The 19,540-nt window shown below is 39.4% G+C and overlaps 2 protein-coding genes across 4 annotated transcripts; one reads left to right on the top strand and one right to left on the bottom strand.

Annotated features, from left to right (window-relative positions):
* The first annotated feature begins 788 nt into the window (after window positions 1-788).
* On the top strand, window positions 789-13,302 carry eps8l1a (EPS8 signaling adaptor L1a). Its single transcript, XM_077619875.1, is given in 13 exon segments — window positions 789-2,741; window positions 2,828-2,886; window positions 4,062-4,194; window positions 6,014-6,102; window positions 6,178-6,252; window positions 6,332-6,480; window positions 6,554-6,742; window positions 7,744-7,852; window positions 7,946-8,068; window positions 8,152-8,296; window positions 11,330-11,498; window positions 11,728-11,860; window positions 13,189-13,302. Coding segments are annotated over 13 exon segments (1,581 nt in total). The 5' UTR covers window positions 789-2,602; the 3' UTR covers window positions 13,258-13,302.
* A 211-nt stretch (window positions 13,303-13,513) lies between these two features.
* nme4 (NME/NM23 nucleoside diphosphate kinase 4) lies at window positions 13,514-19,460 on the bottom strand. 3 transcript variants are annotated; one of them, XM_077618950.1, is made up of 6 exons: window positions 19,257-19,460; window positions 17,968-18,089; window positions 17,774-17,875; window positions 14,843-14,930; window positions 14,622-14,753; window positions 13,514-13,564 (listed from the first exon to the last, which is right to left on the bottom strand). In XM_077618950.1, the coding sequence occupies exons 1-5, from the start codon at window positions 19,378-19,380 to the stop codon at window positions 14,647-14,649; spliced, it is 543 nt and encodes a 180-aa protein (XP_077475076.1). In that variant the 5' UTR covers window positions 19,381-19,460; the 3' UTR covers window positions 13,514-13,564; window positions 14,622-14,646. The 3 variants fall into 3 exon arrangements, with proteins under 3 accessions (XP_077475076.1, XP_077475075.1, XP_077475074.1); XM_077618949.1 differs by having other exon boundaries at window positions 14,818-14,930; window positions 17,989-18,089; window positions 19,257-19,457; XM_077618948.1 differs by having other exon boundaries at window positions 14,818-14,930; window positions 19,257-19,453.
* Between the last annotated feature and the right edge of the window lie 80 nt (window positions 19,461-19,540).

The raw sequence follows: 19,540 nt of genomic DNA, 5'->3' as shown, positions 1-19,540 counted from the left end.
AACTTTGGGGTGTGTAATAACAATGTGCAATATCTTAGATCATGCCATATTTTAGAAATTACCTTGCCCGGACGTGACTTTTTATACTTTTACAAGTTTACAAGTTACACAATGTAAACAAGTACAAGAACAATTACTCATTTAAAAGCATATTCAAAAATTACAATTTACACACAAAAAAATGACAGTTACAGTGACAAGAGTTAATGTAATTTGTTACTTTCCACCTCTGCATACAATTAAAGACAATTGGTGACTTTTCACTTGCAACACAAAATGGGAAGTAGTCACATTACTCAAAAGGCAAGAAGAAGCTCTTACTTCGATAAAGGTTGATACCTTTGCTCAATAAATACAGATTTAGTGAAAATTTTAGCAGCTCAAAAAATATAAAAAGAAAAATGTAGTTTAAGACAATGACACAAATCTGATTATAGGTATGTCGATAAATAGGAAATAAATCGAAAATAAGAATTAACACATTTCAAATGTAAATGTCAATTTTGGTCAAGTTTGAGTGTTTTAATTGTTTTTTTCTTCAGTTTCTGTATTACATATCAGTCGACATTGTGAAGGTATGCCAGAATTTTGGAGGGTGGTCATATGGTCGTCAGGTGGGAGGAATATAGTGAATGCAGCACAGATTAAAGTCAGACCCGTTTTTCTCGTTTCTGCATTTCTCGAGTAGGTGGGACATTCTTGTGTAAACAACTCACCTCAGTGAACGCATAAAGATTGTCTTCTTTTGCCTGGACTTGAACACTAAGACCACAACAAAAGGTAAAGTAACGCATCAATAATAATTTACGCATGCTGATTCGTTGCAAATAAGATGTCTGTACATGTGGGTGTGCCTCAGTACGAAGAGTGTGGCTGTCACTCATCCTCAAAATATGCTCGAAGAATCATTTGACAATTGATACTGTGTAGGACTTTAAGAGAAAGGGTTTTCGTTAAGTTCATGAAAATATCAGTGTGAAAATAAAGTTCACGTGCAGCGGAACTTACTGGAGCATGGTGTCACCCGCATACCACGCAGTCAGTGTTGGTGGTTTTTCTTGTAAGGTGTATCTGTCGCTTCCAAGCATTCAGTCTTGAAAGCACGTTTGCTTAATTCTCAGAATTCTTCAAGTTTCCCACCAATATGTCATAATACATTTCAATGTATCATTGATTGTGATTTGGGGGATGTGAAAAGTAGGGGCGATATACGATACAAAGCTCATGATGACGATTAACTCACAATTTGGCGATTTAACATTTGGGTCAGGAATCAATTTACCATACAATTATTCAAAGAATTCTTTTTTTTTTTACTATTTCTTAAAAGAAAGATGAACTGTTTATTTTCTGCTCTGTCCCAGACAATCTGTCTCAAAAACAATCTTTGGCCATCTATCAGTGTCTTGGGAAGGGCGAAAATCACAACTTTTTTTTACGATGGCCTGCTTATCAAGCAGCCATCTTGGGTTGGGTGACCAGTGAAATTAGATCTCGAAGAGCACACGTCTCTGATAGTGGTGACGTAATTTTAGTGCTGTGTCAGTATTGATGCAACACTATAATTTACGCATTGGTGTGCCGTCAGGCCCTCAAGGCCTTCTCTGCTGGCCAAAGAAATATCTGAATCACAGATTGATGTTAATTATATTTTGTCCATGAATACTTATTAAATAATTCCAAATTCTCTAGCTTCCTTCAATTGCTTTTCCCCCTGGTTTCACTGCTTCCAGATGTGTGTTTTCATATTGAAGCATTTAACCAATCACATTTCAGCCATTATTGGTTGCCAGGGTCAGAAATCTGCCTCAAGGCCTTCACAATCAGTTCTGCAGGCTCTTCTGCATTAAACAAGCGTGGATAAGACTGTTGCTTTAACCAATCAGAATTCGATTTGGTGGCACCAAGGCCTTCTCGCAGGTGTAGGGATACATCATTGCCTTCTCGCAGTCGTAGGGATATGTCATCGCTTTCACCAACTATGATTGGCTAGTGATAGAGTGGACTAGCCAGAGCTATCAAACTGTATCTGGAGCGAGCTGCACAAGCAAATATATTGTTGCGTTGATTTAATAGCGGTTTTGTCAACCCGCAATGGCTGAAGGAGGCGAAGAAATTGATTTTTTTGCACATTTACTATCAAAGCCATTTTCAAGATGGAATTTTCAAGAAAAAAAAGCTGGACATCATTAAGAAAGGTCGGACAACTCCAAAGCAAGCAAGCCTGTCACAACCGGGAACGAACATTTTCAGCGCTAAATCGAATAAAAACGTTTGCCAGAAATACAACAGGGTAGGCTCGACTTTCAGCATTAGCTTCGATGGCGATAGAAAAGGAGGAAAGAAAGGAGGATGGATATTGTGTACAGGTAAAAAGGATTTTTGGTGAGTAAAATATGGCTATATTCCTAAATAATATTTCAATTGTATGAGGTTGTTATTGATGATTTTTTTTATGTGTCGCAAGCTGTAGCTGCAGTAGAGGTTTTAAAGGCATAAAATAGTTTTTGAGGGTTGGATTGATTCCGACAGCTGAAGGCGTCGCTAAAAAATTCACGGACCGCCGCTGAATTTACGTTACATAGATACGCGTACAATTTCCATGACTGATTTGACTAAACAGATGTCAGCACATCCACCAACGTTGATCCCTCGAAAGCCTTCAGGCGTCCGAGTCATGCCCGTCTCAAAGCACCAAATTCTTCGTGATGAACTCAGTGAAAGCACAAAATATGATGAAGGTATCCCATACTCATTTCTTAACATTCATAAGCATTTGCATTTTTCAAGCTGCAGAAGTGACACAATGATCCTATTATGTGCTCAGAGAATGATGCCAAGGTGGAGTCAAACCCCCCATCTCAAAGGGATGCAGAAAGAGAAGTGGTAAGTGCTTCACGTCAGAATTTCTGTCAGTACGTTTTACCGCTTTTTAATCTTTTGTGTAAGGTTGCACATTTGTTGTTAGAAGTGATAGAGATGCTTTATTTATATAATTTCATTGTATTTCGGGTGGCCCGGTGGTTAGCGCGTCGGCCTCACAGCTCTGGGGTCCTGGGTTCCAATCCAGGTAAGGTCCACCTGTGTAGAGTTTGCATGTTCTCCCCTGCCTGCGTGTGTTTCCTCCGGGTACTCCGGTTTTCCCCCACATTCCAAAAACATGCATGGTAGCCTGATTGGACACTCTAAATTGCCCCTAGGTATGGGTGTGAGTGTGCATGGTTGTCCTTTTCCTTGTGCCCTGCGATCGGCTGGCCACTGATTCAGGATGTTGTCCCCCGCCTCCGGCCCGGAGAGAGCTGGGATTGGCTCCAGCACCCCCCGCGACCCTATTGAGGATAAAGCGGTTCAGAAAATGAGATGATAGATGAGATCATTCAAGCTGATTGTGCAGTGGTTCTTCTGCCTGATTTTGGTGCGGGCAGTCTGGATTCAATTCCCATCGGCGGCAATTTAATTGTTAGCGTGAGTGGTTGCCTGTTTGTATGTGTGTCGTACGGCTGACTGGCGACCAGTCTAGTGTGTAGTCTGCCTTCTGCCCGAAGTCCGCTGGGATAGGCTGCGACAACACTTACGAGGGTGTGCGGTACGGAAGACGAATGGAAAAAGATGTATTTAACACACAATGGCCCGGCAGCCGAGTGGTTAGCGGGTCGGCCTCACAGTTCTGGAGTCGTGGGTTCGATCCCAGGTGTTTGCATGTTCTCCCAGGGCTTGTGTGGGTTTTCTCTGGGTACTCCGGTTTGCTTGCAGATCACAAAAACATGCAGAGTAGGGTGGTTGAACACTAAATTGCTCCTGGGTAGTAGTGTGAGAATGAATGGTTGTCCGTCTCCTTGTGCCCTGCGATTAGCTGGGCACCGATTTAGGATGTCCCCCGCATGGTGCCCGTATTCAACTTAGATAGGCTCCAGCACCACCTGCGACATTTGTGAGGATAAGCGGTTCAGAAAATGAATGAATGTTTCTCTTCAAGAAAGTGTTACAATCATTCATCAGAGTGACAACCTGTGTATATATAACAAGCCAATCTTACTGCAATGTTGTCAATTCTTTATCAGGAAATTTTGAACCACTGCTTTGATGACATCGAGCGATTCATGGTGCGTTTGCAGCAGGCGGCCGAGGCACAAAGTATTGTCAATCAGAGGAAGAAAAGAAGCAGGAAGAGTTGGAAACAGAACCAAGATGGCGGTGAGCTGGTACCATAGCTGTCATTGACAAATGTACAGTCGTACCTCGACATACGATCTTAATCCGTTCCGGGACTGAGATCGTATGTCGAGCTTTTCGTAACTCAAGTGGACGTTTCCCTTTGAAATGAACTAAAAACAAATTAATTCGTTCCAACCCTCTGAAAAACACCAAAAACAGGATATTGGATTGGAAAAAAATGTTCTATTTCTTATAATTCGCCATCTATTAACAAAGTAACACATAACTACTGGTTTAATAGTAATAAAATGTGTTTAATAGAAGTAAAATTAGACGCATTTCGAAGGGGGACGAGAGAAAGAGATGGACAGAAAGAGGGGTGAGGGCGTTAATTCGTTCCAACCCTCTGAAAAAACACCAAAAACAGGATATTGGATTGTAAAAAATGTTTTATTTCTTCTAATTCGCCATCTATTAACAAAGTAACGCATAACTAGTGGTTTAATAGTAATAAAATGTGTTTAATATAACTAAAATTGTGCGGTGTTGTGTGCACGAGTATACTTCATTACCCAGAAAGCCCTCTTTTTGCCCGCGCATGCGCCTTGTGCGTTTCCTGGTCGAAACTCGTCTGAATAATTCGTTCGGTGCTCGTAGATATCTGTTAAGACAAAAGAGATGCGGCAAAAAAAAGACAAATAAACAGCCTCTCATGTCATGGCCACCTGGCTTGGTCGCATCTCGAAATTTTGAACGTATCGCGGGTGAATTATTCGATCGAAATTTTCGGCGTACCACGAGCTGATCGTAGGTCGAGGTACCACTGTAGTAGTTCTGATAGGGACTTTATCATGGGGTTGCTTTGAAAAGTACAACTCCCACATATAGTATTTGTATTTTTTTCCTGACCACGGGCTATAATACATACTCACTTCAATAATACCTTGACATACAAGTGTCCCAACATATCAGAAATTTGAGATACGAGGAAAATTCCCAGCAAATTTTTGCCTTGAAATATGAGACAAATTTGAGATACGAGCATACGAGATGTTTTCCCGATGTCGCCAAATATGCGAAAGGCTGCATATGAGCATATAATATTGCCCTGTCTTTCTCGCCGCATCTCCCCTGCGTAAAGATATCTTTGAGAACCGGGCTGTACAGGTTGCATTTTTTACTGGAAATAGCGTGACCGAGTCAATAATCTGCGAAAAACCCAGCGGAATCTACATGGACTTGAAAGCAAAGCAAGCATCTTGTTAGGGTCACTTGGTTTTGTTATGCTTTTTGATAGATATTTGTACTTTGTGAGAGTAGGTGGTGAATTACAACAAATAGAAATATGTTTTTCCATTGTAATATCCTGTTTTTGCTGTTTTTTCCGAGGGTGGGAACGGATTAATTTGCATTTAATTATTTTCAAGGGGAAATATTGATTTTGAGATGCGAGTAAATTGACATATGAGTTTGGTCCCGGATCGCATTAAGCTCGTATTTCAAGGTATTACTGTATTTAAACTTCCAAATTTCCAAAAACATTCTCCTGCCGTAGGCTCTCTTTCGCCCCTCGCCAGTCTAAATACATTTGACATCTCGTATCATCAATGGCAGGCAAAAATTTAACATGCGAAATATTTTCGTGGAAACTTTTGGTCATTTTGTTGCTTAACTAAGCTTTATAACATTTATCCATTCATGGTGGGATCACATCCATCGCCCATTTGGATGCAAAGTATCACGGAACATCACCATATTGATATACGTACTGTATTACCACACTACTAGCATAGATTTTATTAATTGTATTATGTGACCACATGGTAGTATGAAGTAACTGATCATTGCGATTGTGCAGATGACTTGTTAAGCCTCAAAGCAGTTCCTCCATCAGAAGAAGAATTTGTGGGCATCTTTGAGAAAATCAAGTACTCTTTTAGTCTGCTGGTAAGATGATTTGAATAACTTGTAATATTTTAGTTACTCTTAAAATGTCACTTACCTGAAACTTCATTACTTCAGGATCGTGTCAAATCAGCCATAACCGATCCGACTGCACCAGAGTTGCTGCATCACATCTTTTTGCCACTTTTATTGGTGAATCACGTTCACATTCGGGATAATAGTCATTATCTCATATGGTGTATTACAATATTGATTAGCGACTCTATCACAGATGGTGAAAACTACAGGAGGGCCAACATTGGCTGGATCAGTTCTCAATCCTGCACTGACGACCGGTGCTGTTTCACTACTCCAAGAGTATCTCGCTGAAGATGAAAAGGAACTTTGGACAGATTTAGGACCCAACTGGACTTGCTCGTGGTATGCAATTGTCTTCATTGCTCTCCATTTATGTACGTGCTATTATACATGGAGCTAACTAATGGTCTTTCAGCGCTCAAATTGGTGTGCCTGTCCTTCCATACTCACCCGTCTTTCTGGATGGATGGCAGCCACTGGCATTTGACTCGTCGGGTTTGCCTTTGGAAGATCCCGTTGAGTCGCAGCATAAACAAGATGCTGTGTATGTTTACATTCAGAGTAAACAGGCCGTAGGAGGTCACGCTCAAGAGAGCGATAAAGTGTGAGTGCTTGTCAGGACAATAGTAGGAGTGTTTAATAAAATATTTTTTTCCGCCAATATTTTCCACTAGAATACTGTGGAAGTTAACTGATTGGCTGCCATTGGGAGCACTAGGCATCAAACTCATTTTGAATGGGAGTTGAATGAATGTCAATTGTACTCAAACATCACCGGGCCACCCATTTTGGATCATTTTATGTTGGTTTTGGTGTTAATTCCGGGTTATTTTTTAGTGATATTGGAGGCAATTTTTGATGGTTTTGGGGCACTCTCGGGCAATGTTCCCTCTAAGCTGTGCGCGCGCAATTGCGCACTACTCTCGTCTTCTCTGCGCACAGCAAATCATATGGAGCGCACAAAATAAAATCCCAATTTTTATTTTTTATATTTTTTTTATTTTTATTTTTTTAGCTGTGAGGCCAACGCGCAAACCACTCATCCGCCGGGCCGCCCATTCATATATAATAATCATTACAGTTTATTATTACTAAATCATTTATGTGTGGACATACACCTGCTTATGGCAGGTGTGATACTGGTGTGTGCCCGTAGCGAGCAATGATGATGTTGCTCACACTGGTACTCAGTGTGCTCAGGGAGGTTGTCTTTCTGCCCAGACAAACAAAAAATTAGAGGGAACATTGCTCTCGGGTCACTTCCTGTTATTTTTTGCTTGGCAAAAATAATGACCGCTGGAAGAGTTAACATTTAAGTAATTGTATTATAAAGGAACCAACAGGTTGCGACCAAATCTTTCCAGTAGACCAAGATTATTTACTAAAATAGTGTCCATGTTAACTCATAGGCTCCCAGGGAAAAAACGTTCCCAGTCAAAATGGATTGGAGTTTGGCGCTGTCAATGGTACTCAAACATGGAAATTAAACTAACTGAACCTCATCTTAACTGTATAATTTTGAATAGATTCCCTTTTGTTATCAAGATGTGATCAGAAGATGAATGAAAAGCACATTATCTAATGGTACTGTAAATATAGTTCCAGAGATGGAATTGGACTTCCACCACCAGGGGAAAGACAATACTGCTGCACTTATGACTTTGTTGCAAGAAACAGCAGTGAACTTTCAGTTCTGCAAGGAGAAACATTGGAGGTAGAATTTTTGATATGTATGGCCTTACCTTTAAAAATAAAAGCATTTTTGAAATACAAAAAGTTTTCTAAACTGCATTTTCACCTGATTCAGATCCTCGATTCTTCAAAAAGATGGTGGAAGTGTCGTAATCGCTTTGATCAGATAGGATTTGTTCCACATAATATCTTGGAGCCGATGTCAGCTTGAAATAACACCTGCGGCGAAAATCCATTGGTATTACACAATAGTGTCTTTTAGTTTCAATTATGCCAAAGTGGCTTTGCAACATGCTTTGTTCCTTTTGTGTTTTCTAGAAGTCACCTATTTCCCCATGCACAACATTCCATTCGCATGCTCCACTGAGCCCAGTTGCTGGTTGTACGACTGCGACGAGCCAAACAACACGACCTCAGAATGTGGTTTCATCTCCCGGAATGATTAACGGAGACAATGGCGAGCGAGGTAACACATTCACACCAGAAGTAGCAACTTCTCACATTTATGATAACTCAATTATTTCACAATATACGGTGGGGCAAATAAGTATTTAGTCAACCACCAATTTTGCAAGTTCTCCTACTTGAAAAGATTAGAGAGGCCTGTAATTGTCAACATGAGTAAACAAACCTCAACCATGAGAGACAGAATGTGGGAAAAGAAAATCACATTGTTTGATTTTAAAGAATTTATTTCCAAATCATGGTGGAAAATAAGTATTTGGTCAATACCAAAAGTTCATCTTAATACTTTATGTATCCTTTGTTGGCAATAACAGAGGCCAAACGTTGTCTGTAACTCTTCACAAGGTTTTCACACACTGATGCAGGTATTTTGGCCCATTCCTCTAGAGAAGGAATATTTTGGGGCTGTCGTTGGGCAACCACTCTAATTTGGAAATAAATTCTTTAAAAATCAAACAATACATATTTGGAAATAAATTCTTTAAAATTCAAACAATGTGATTTTCTGGTTTTTCCACATTCTGTCTCTCATGGTTGAGGTTTACCCATGTTGATAATTACAGGGCTCTCTAATCTTTTCAAGTAGGAGAACTTGCACAATTGGTGGTTGACTAAATACTTATTTGCCCCACTATCTGTCATGGTTGAGGTTTACCCACGTTGACAATTACAGGCCTCTCTAATCTTTTTAAGTAGGAGAACTTGCACAATTGGTGGTTGATTAAATACTTATTTGCCCCACTGTACATACAACAATTATCGATGCACAGGTTTAGAAAATCTTTTTTCATTCATTCATTCATCTTCCTGACAGACTAGGGGATTATATTTCAGTGTTACCATTCTGTATAATAAATAAATGTAACAAAAGTTATGTATGAAACTACAGTCCTATGAATCCCAGATCCTTACAGCGATGGAATCGAACTACCTTTAAACTGGGAAGTCTGTCTTTCAATCGTTCAAATAAATGAATTGATTGTCTGGCATCGTCAAAGCATGCCAATAAGTTAACAAAACAGTAACCAAAAATCAATAGAAAGTGACTGGAAATCAATCAGAAGTGACCCAGAAAGGTGGCAAAGTTAATAGGAAGTGACCTGAATATGTTCCAAAATTCATAGACCAATACCAAAATCAAAATTGAGTTGTAAGTGTTAAAAAAATAAATTAAAAAAAGTCACCCGGAAATTAACCGAAATTACCAAAAAGTGTCATGGAAATACCTCAAGAAAATCAGAAAGTGACCCAGAAATTAACAGAAGTGGGACTTAGATGTTTTTTCCCCAAATTACAGGAAGTGACCCAAAAAATGCCATAAAACTAGTAGAAAATAATAATAAAAAAATATCAAATAAAATTCTTCCAAAAATGCGACTTACAGTCTAGTGCAACTTAGTTTTTGTCCCCAAATTACAGGTTGTGACCCGAGAATGCCATAAAACGAAGAGAAAGTAAGCGGCAACTGTATAAGAATTGACCCAAGAATGCCTCAATATATACCAGGAGTAACCCAAAATCAACAGGAAGTACCCTATAAGAAAGCCCTTAAATTAACAAGGATCTGACCTAAAATTAGTTGGTAACCAGAGGTTCCCGAAACCATTGAATACTGTTCGTTATATACAACAGTTTACATTTTGGTGACACAGTAGAAGAGTGATTAGTATGCTGACTGTTACAAGATTGAGGTCTCGTCCCTCTGGCTTTCCTATGTGGGTTTGCATGATCTTCCTGTGCCTGTGTGAGTACTCAGGTTTCCTCCCACATTCTAAAAACATACACGGTAGGCTGATTGAACACTAAAACCTGTCCCGTGGATGAGTGTGAATGATTGTCTGTCTCCTTGTGCCATGCAATTGGCTGGCAACCAGTACAGGGTGTTAGGGTTAGTTGGGGTTTTGGTTTGTTTGCTTTTTGCCTCGTGTTCCTCCAGGCTTCCCTTCCTCTCGTAACCAGCAACATGTAATTGAAATTCAGCCTTTGTCTGTCTATTTAAACCCCGTGTTTGTTAGTCTTTGTCGGATCTTCTGCTTTGTTTACTACATGCCATGTTCATCATTTTCCCCATGTCTTCTGTCAGGTTTGGTTTTGTGATTTGATTTCTATGTCCTTATTTTTGTAAGAGTCCTGCCCTAAGTAATTACAGTTTTGTCAGAGCACTCCTTCCTCGTCCATTGCCCGCTTCCCTGCATTTGGATCCGACTTCTACGTTCCATGCTCGTCGCACCAGAGGTCACACAGAGTTGCGTTGTTAGCTGTGATAGTCTCCAGAACGGTACACGGTCGATTGGTCGCCGGTCTTTTGGTCGCCCGGAAGGTTATTGATAATTACCATTTAAATCGTTGCTCAAATTCCCTAAATACAAACTGTGAATAACTATTTAGTCATACTTAATGCCCTAGTAATTATTAGGCTAAAGAAAAGCTCCAAATTTCCCGGACTTTTATTGTTTTTTGTTGGAGAACTTGTTGAGACCCTAACTGACGTAGCTTCTTAAAGGGACAATGCATGTACATACAAACTCTTATACACTCATACGCCGGCTCAGTGAAACTGCTCAGGGCCATTGTTGGCTTTTATTGATGCATAGACTGTGTTGTTTTACCTTGTTTTGTCGCCGGTCTTATGGTCGTCGGTCTTTTGGTCGCCCGTTGTCGCGGTCCGGGCGACCAAAAGACCGGCGACCAAAAGACGGCGACCAAAAGACCGGCGACCAATCGACTGCACATGCCAGTAAACTTGGCGATAAAGTGGTTTAGAAGATGAATTTACATTTTGTCTTGAATTAGCACTGTGAATTCAAATGAAAACCACTGAACATCTCCTGTTATATTTATTTTCTTAATTGAAATGATTAACGACGAGTTTTAAAACAGCCGATTTACTAAGTCCAGTGTTGAACTTTGTTAAACCTGCATGTGATGTTCTTGGCCAAAATTTTTGATGATCATGTGCAATACTGAAGTTCGGCAAGGTTTCTTTTGTATGTGCATGCAAATTATGTTGCAAATGGTTGTTTTGTTTGCGCAGTGCTGATTATGAATGATGAACTTCTGCAACGGATGGCACAGAAAAGAGTCTCCGGCAGTCGTCCTCCTCTCCTGCCGTCTCGCTCGGTGGACACTTCTCTTCCCTTGAACTATCATTCTCAACCAAATGAAGTGGAGAACTGGCTTGTAGCAAAAGGTTTCAATAAGCAGTAAGTTCCAACCGTATTATAACTCATTGTTTTTTTTTAAATAGTTTGGCTGGGGTGCGACTTATGTGTGCAATTATTCACGTTATTATATAATTTCACATGTTATTTTTACTCTGAACGGCTAGAGGGCGCTCTAGCACCAACAATAAAGTCATTAAATTCAACCAAACAAGCTGAGTAAGAAAATGAATAAAAACTATATAATTGTTACTTCTTCACCCTGTATTAGGACGGTCCAGAGTCTTGGCGTTTTAACCGGAGCACAGCTTTTTTCCCTGACCAAAGGAGAGCTGTGTGAAGTGTCACAGGAGGAAGGCATCAGAGTTTACAGTCAAATTATGATGCAGAAGGCCTTTCTTGAGGTTGGTCCATCTGTTATTATGCAGAACTTCTGTGTGTTGTTCTTGGCTGCCATTGAAGTATTGAATTGCAACTTGTTGGCAAAAGACAAATGCAGGTTCCAGGTTGTCAAACATTAACAACCACTCTTCAATTTACATTTAACTCCGTCAGTGCCAATCGACAATAATAGACTACACCAAGGGTGTCAGACTCGGGTTGGTTCGCGGGCCACTCTAACGTCAACTTGATTTCACGTGGGCCGGACCATTTTACATATAATATTTAGGTTTTTTTATATAAATGGATTAAAAGAACTGGATTAAAAGCACTGAATATTCAGTTTATCATAGATCTAAAACAATGTTTATTTTAGCTTTTTTAAATATATTTTTAGATTATACAAAATGATTTTTGAACTAAAAACAGAAAAAAATGATTAAAAAAATTACAATTATTGATTTAAAAGGGGGAAAATCAGGAAATTTAATATACATCTATACTCTTCATTGTAATTTGATCGTAAAACAGAGAGTTGGCACTCATGATTTACTTTCCAGGGCCACACAAAATGATGCGGCGGGCCAGATTTGGCCCCCAGGCCGCCACTTTGACACGTGGACTACACAGATACTCTTAGTCGATGAAGGGTTAGCGCTCAGGCCTCACAGTTCTGAGATATATGGTTCGATCCGAGGTTGGAACCTCCCTGTGTGTAATTTGCATGTTCTCCCCGGGTTTGTGTGGGTTTTCTCTGGGTACTCCGATTTCCTGCCACATCCCAAAAACATGCAGGGTAGGCTGGTTGAACAGTCTAAATTGCCCCTAGGTATGAGTGAGAGCGTGAATCTTTCTTCATCTCTTTGTGCCCTGCGATTGGCTGGCCACTGATTCAGGGTGTCCCCCACCTGATGCCCATAGTTAGCTGAGATGGGCTCCAGCACCCTCCATGACCCTTGTGAGAATAAGCGGTTCAAAAAACAAATTAATATATTCAATTTCAGGTATCATTGAGTTAAAGTTATTCTATCATCAGAGCTACATTATTAAATTGCTATTATGACTGCCACTCCAAATTTTAGGCCTCTGCAGGTAAAAAAAAAAACTGCATTTCTTCCCATTACCTCCATGATTTAATGTTAAAATAATGTGGGTGTCAGTATCCTCTGGTAAACTGTGAGCATGCAATAGTGCGTTGCACTCTGTTTACAAAGCCATGTTGTTTGCCCAACCTTGACCCATGTCATTTGGCTCAATTGTTACTGACCCACTTACAGTTTTCCATTTTAAAGTTCATAACTGTTTTGAAAGCAGTTTAAATAATTCTCTGTTTTTGTACTTTCTGCCTCAGGATATGCGGAAAGTCTCCGAATTGGAGATGGCAATGAAGAAGCAAAAGCTGAGGATCGGCATGGAATGAGACGCTTTGCCAACACCAAAATGTGAATCATTATATTAATTATGTGTCCTATGTACAGAGGCGAGATCTGGATGTGTCAAGTAGCTCTATTGCACATTGACAAGAGACCCAAGTGTTTCAGCCCCCCCCCCAAAATAAATAAAAGGTATTACAAGAATAGACTGATAGATCTTGAAGGTAGAAACACATGACATGTGCATCATAAGGCAGCAAATTAAACATACTGTTGTCATTTACTACAAATATAATCGGTGAATATTTGAAGATGGTATATGTTTATTTCTGTAACATCTCACAACAGGTCCACCTGAAAACATAGTCATTTTTTTAGAGAACATTATTTATCAAAATACACAAGGTCTGAGGTATTCTAACACAGGCATCATTAAAGCACCAGTATTTTTGCATTTTTTTTATGTTGAACACATTTTAATTGTAGTTCACAAGTTACATTTTAAAAAGAAATGTACTTATTTTTAGCTGGTAAGAGTTTGCTGTGGTGAAACTGCAGCCAGTAAAAAGATTTTTTTGCACCAATTTCAATTCAAATGAAGAATAATTCCTTCACTTTCTAGACACAGCTTCTTTATTTTATTAAATAGAAGTTGAAATATTAAATACATTAGGAGTAAAATGATTTTGATACATAGTAGACCCCACATTTGTGGTGAGGGTTTAATTATTATTTTTAATCACTTTTGAAACGATAATTTAAAAAAAATCAATTAAATGTATTGAAGTCAAAGTAAATGACTTGCAGGCACGTTCTTTTTCTAGATCAAGGGTGTCAGACTCGGGTTGGTTCGCGGGCCGCTTTAACGTCAACTTGATTTCAAGTGGGCCGGACCATTTTAGATATAATATTTAGATTTTTTTAATAAATGGATTAAAAGAACTGGATTAAAATTCCTGAATATTCAGTTTTTTATAGATCTAAAACGTTTATTTTAGCTTTTTTTATATATATTTTTTTAGATTTTACAAAATAATTTCTGAACTAAAAACACAGAAAAAAAATGATAAAAAAATTACAATTATTGATTTAAAAGGGGGGAAAATCAGGAAATTTAATATACATCTATACTCTTCATTTTAATTTGATCCTAAAACAGAAAGTCGGCACTCATGATTTACTTTCCCGGGCCACACAAAATGATGCGGCGGGCCAGATTTGGCCCCCGGGCCGCCACTTTGATACGTGTTCTAGATAATTCAACGCATTTTAAATTTATTTCAATTGTTTTCATATTTTTGCTATTCTTAGTCGGGCCGCTCCACAACGCAACTCTCTCATATTTGTTTGTTCAAAGTTTCCTGAGGTGAATTAGCATGTAAAGCAAGCAGCATAAAAAGTACCATCACACCTTGCCCTCTGTTACTCCTCACTGGTTAATGTCTGGTCCCAGCAGTCCCACTTGACGAGCTCCTTTGGTTGGAACCAGAGTTGAATTTCTCTTTGTGCTCCCTCCAGTGAATCACTGGCATGAACCACATTTCTTAAAAAATAAAACATGATTAGGCCTCTAGATGTTTGAACATTCAGTGATTTCAATGCATTACCTGCTAACATGAAGACTAAAGTCACCTCTGACAGTGCCTGCCGGGGCCACTGCAGGATTGGTGGGTCCCACCATCGCACGTGATGCCTGGATCACATTGTGCCCTTCCCACACCTGTAAGTATGACCAAAATTATTCCCAGCTAAGAATTATTCATTCATTAATTTCCTATTCCACTTATCCTCACAGGCTGCAGCCAACTATGGACAGTAGGCATGGGACACCCTGACTTGATTGCCAGCCAATCGCGGGGCACAAGATGAACAATCATTAACGCTCAAATCTATAACTTCCGTCAATTCAGAGCAAAGGTGCGTAAACTTTCTTTGCCAAAAATTTACTTTTCAATCCAGCAACCTTACATGATCTACCTTTTTTTCTGGGCCACGGGCAAAACTCATCAGTTTCCCTATTTTCTTGCATATAAGCTGCCTGCGTGCACAGCCGCACCCTTAAAATCGTTGATTTTTAAAATTTCTCACGTGTAAGCCGCCCCCTGATTCACAATTTTCACCTCCATATTCATGGTTTTAATAGGGAGTACAAAAGTGTTACTTTGAAGGGAAAATCTTTAGAAAAATCATTGCATGGTATTTCTGAGATGTGGAGGAATTCAAAAAGGAATTCATTATCAGAGGGCGGACATGAAAAAGTAATGTATTCATTCATATGTGGATTTTCAGAAAAATAATGTATGTACATCAAACAAATACAGATACATACAGAAAAAAAACAATTTTATACAAATTCATCCAGTAATGGTTGTTTTCTTACTGCAAAACAGAAAATAACCAACAAATAGTAAATGTAAATATGCCAACAACTACTGGTGAAAAAGAGTATAGCAAGGCTGTAAGTCTTGTGCGCATATAAGCCATACCCTTGATTCAGTCATCATTTTTTTTTGTTACAAATACAGCTTATAAGCAAGAAAATACGGTATGTAATTTGAGGAATGAGCACTTTTTCAGCACACAAGCTACTAAAGAAATTATCAATTCAAAAGACCTACAATATGTATATTGTTGTATTCTTACAGTTTGTGTGTTTGCATGACCAATGTAAAATTCAACATTATTTTGATGGTGCATGTACTCAAATTTGCACGGTGCCACAAAAGAGTGCCGAATTGAAGCATACATTTGCGGCACACGTTTGAAGTGTCCAAGAACAATGCATCAATTAATGAGCTACTATCACAGCTCGTTTATGTTAGGCGAGGCTCTTAGATACACAAATGAGAAGTAACTGTTGGCAAAAAAACTGATGTGCTCAGTTTAGAAACCAGATATGCACGTTAAAATCTGTAAATAAAGCACTCAATCAATTAATACAATGTGAGTATATTGCACATGCCTAATGTCGCAGTACAAACAAAATATCGTTCAGGCCTAAAGGAAAGCAACAGGCCGGATACGAAGAATATTTTTGGGTCGTGGGATGAAACGAGTTTGCTCAAAAAGCCCAAGTAAGCACAGAGCGAAAATTCAAACTCTGCAGAGAAAGGTCGGAACTCCCTGAGGATTGGACCCTTGATCACAGAACTGTGATTGTGCTTATCATTCTTTGTTCTGGGTGCCGCTGTGAATTAGTCAAACTTTAAGACATTCAATTACTACTAATTGAATAATTCTGGCACACGCAATTTCCACACAATGCAGTTTAGTTAAGAATAATTCAGCTGTAGGCTGCTTTTAAGTATACAATACAGTCGAGTCCATAAATGTAATTGATGTAATGAATGAATGAACATTATAGGGGACTCAATTGCTGCCATTGTATTTTTATGTAATCTCTTTTTATGAGTAAATCATTCATTTATTTTCCAAACCTATCCTCACAAGGGTAGTTGGGGGTGCTAGAGCCTATTTCGGGGCAACTACGGGCACCAGGCAATGTTCATCCAACCTCCCATGCATGTTTTGGGGATGTGGGAGGAAACCGAAGTACCTGAAGAAAACCCATGCTTGCCTATTAATAAATCAATACATAAATAGTTAGTGCAGGGGTGGCCAACTCCGGTCCTCGAGAGCTGCTATCCGGTCTCTTTTCCATTTCTCCCTCCTCTAACACACCTGAATCAAATGATCAACCCATCAGCAAGCTGTATCCTTTTCTGAATTAAAGGGGCCGTGTTTAAACAATACCTCTACATGGTTTCAGGATTTATGGCCAAATATAATTTTGTATTCCATGATGCAGCCAATAAGAACTCGTTTACATATACTTCTCTTCTGTTGAGGCTTCTGTTGACTCCCTCGCTTTTACGGCATCATTGTTTTTAAGAAAACTGATGGCAACGATACATCAATCATTTTGGGGGTAAAATTTTAATATTTATTGATCTATATTTGGCTTGATTGTTTATTTTTGAATACTATTTGACAAGATTCTATCATTCAATTGATGTGTAAAAATCCACGATATAGCGCCCTTTAAATTACATTTAACTATTATCAGAATGCAGCTCAGTGGTTGCGAGTTGGCCTCACAGTTCTGAGGTCCTGGGTTCGATCCCAGGTCGGTCCTCATGTGTGGAGTTTGCATGTTTTCCCTGGGCTTGGATCTCTGGTCCCCCCCCCCATTCCAAAACCATGCATGGTAGGCTAATTAGACACTAAAAATTGCCCCGAGGTATGAGGGTGAATGTGCATGGTTGTTTGCCTCTTTGTGCCCTGTGATTGGCTGGCCACCAATTTAAGGTGTACCCCCGCCTAGTGCCAGAAGTCGACTGGGATAGGCTCCAGCACCCCCTGCGACCCTTGTGAGGATTAAACAGAAGATGAATGAATGAATATTATCAGACCGTCTGATTATTGGAGAATACTGAAATATATAGAATATTAAATATTTAAGACGGTAAATAATGTGAAGATCAGTTGTCAAATATCCGACTCCCAACAAGACCAAACAATCCTAATCACATCTATTTAGGATGCGTGTGACTGGTCTCTCACCATGACAACCACAGGCGCTGAGGTCATGTACTCTTCCAGACTGGGATAGAAGGGCTTCTGTGTAAGTTGACAGTAGTGTTGAGACAAAAGCTCCTCTGACACCTTGTCAACATATTTTTTTTAAAAACGTAAACATTGTAGATTAAGAAAGAAAGCACCACGTAACACATGCAATAGAATACAATATTATGTACCCGCAGCATTTTGAGACCCACCAGCTGGAAACCTCTCTGCTCGAAGCGCCGGATGATCTGTCCTACCAGACGACGCTGAACGCCGTCCGGCTTGACAGCAATGAGAGTTTGCTCCTTCACATCTGAAAGTAAAGTAAAGCCAAACTATATCCTTGCTTGAACCTCCGATGTTGTTGTCGTGCACCAAATATATTAACACTCCTAAATATTTTTAAAATCAGTGGGTGCGATAAGGTTCATGTACACAGGCTGTTCCAAGACAAACATGCACCTGTTGGACTCTGAAGGGTCATATGGGAAACTCCAGTGAATGAAATGCCATAAAGCAATATCTACACTGTAAACAACTTGCACATAAAGAACTAAAGTCACCGAAAGGACCTGAACATACAAGGGAATTCCTTATTCATTTATTATTCTGCATATTTAACCTCAGTCTGTCTGCAGAAGATCCCCACCATGTGGACTTCTTGTGTGTGGCTCCAGTTTTTTTTACCTAGGTCTACAATGTCTTCTGTGTCTGTGCTTGCTACTGTCTTGCTCCTGCAACCAAGGGAATTTCCCGAATACGGGTTGAAATAAAGTTCGAATCGAATGTAATCTAGTAATCGAATCGAATCACACTATTAATACATTGACTGCTATTGAGAGTGACAGTTGAACCAGAAAATGCTCTAGAAATTAACTTTTCACCTTGAAAACGCATTAACTTTGTGACTTTAAAAAAATGGACATCAATAATTTGCCTACAGTTGTAACAACTTTCATTTTTGGTTTAAATTAACTTATTGGTTGTCATTGGTGGGGATTGAAGTGATTACCTGTATTTAATTGCCCAAACAACAAATCCAGCATAAGATTGCTGGATTTTTGTTTTGTTTTTTGGTACTGGTGCATGGAGTTAAATTAGTGTCGTAGATGACTTGCCTCACTACATCCACTCTTGTTTTCCTGCTTCATAAAACCAGCATATGCTGGATTTCTTAGCCTGGATCACAATTTGATGTTGTCAAAATTGAAAATGATTATTACATAGTCCTTTTTTCTTAGGAAATTGGGAATTTTTAAGATTTATAACACTTTCAATGTTTGGTTGTAGTATAAAACTATTCAGTCTAATGGCTGGCTGTGAGCTGCCAATTATAGTACAATACATGTGACTCATGACAAGAAGGCTGCAGAGCAACAGAGCAGGACTTCTGATAAAACTTGTACTACTTGGCTTTAGCCTAAATTTAGTCTGGGTAGCGTTGAAAGCCCGTTACTCAAATGTGAAGCAATCTACTTACTAGAGCTGCTCTTGAACCCGGCCAATCGCACTGCGTTGACGCAAGGAACCAGATGTTGGGTGGTTTGTCTTTTCCACGGATTGACCAGTGGGAGGAACATCAAGCGCTGCAACAACATGGTCATGTGTTCGAATCTGTCTCTAGACCACAGACAGACATTAGTTAATTTAAATTCACGAGTCTCACACCACCCACCCTGCCTGACCCCTCTACAAACATATTTAACTCCACAAGTACCGGCTATTTGATATTTCCCTAATTATATTTATTTGCTGAGGGCTAAA

This window comes from Stigmatopora argus, chromosome 14 (genome assembly GCF_051989625.1).
Source record: "Stigmatopora argus isolate UIUO_Sarg chromosome 14, RoL_Sarg_1.0, whole genome shotgun sequence".
NCBI lineage: Eukaryota > Metazoa > Chordata > Actinopteri > Syngnathiformes > Syngnathidae > Stigmatopora > Stigmatopora argus.
The sequence above is the reverse complement of the archived record's forward strand: the minus strand, read 5'-3'. Positions and strand labels throughout refer to the sequence as shown.

Excerpts from the sequence above, each read along its gene's own strand:
- nme4 (XM_077618948.1), bottom strand. The coding sequence starts at position 19,380 with ATGACCATGTTGTTGCAGCGCTTGATGTTCCTCCCACTGGTCAATCCG. Across the intron at positions 14,931-17,773 it reads CAGCGCCTGTGGTTGTCATG|GTGTGGGAAGGGCACAATGT; the intron begins GTGAGAGACCAG and ends TCATACTTACAG. Across the intron at positions 14,754-14,817 it reads TTTAGTCTTCATGTTAGCAG|AAATGTGGTTCATGCCAGTG; the intron begins GTAATGCATTGA and ends TTATTTTTTAAG.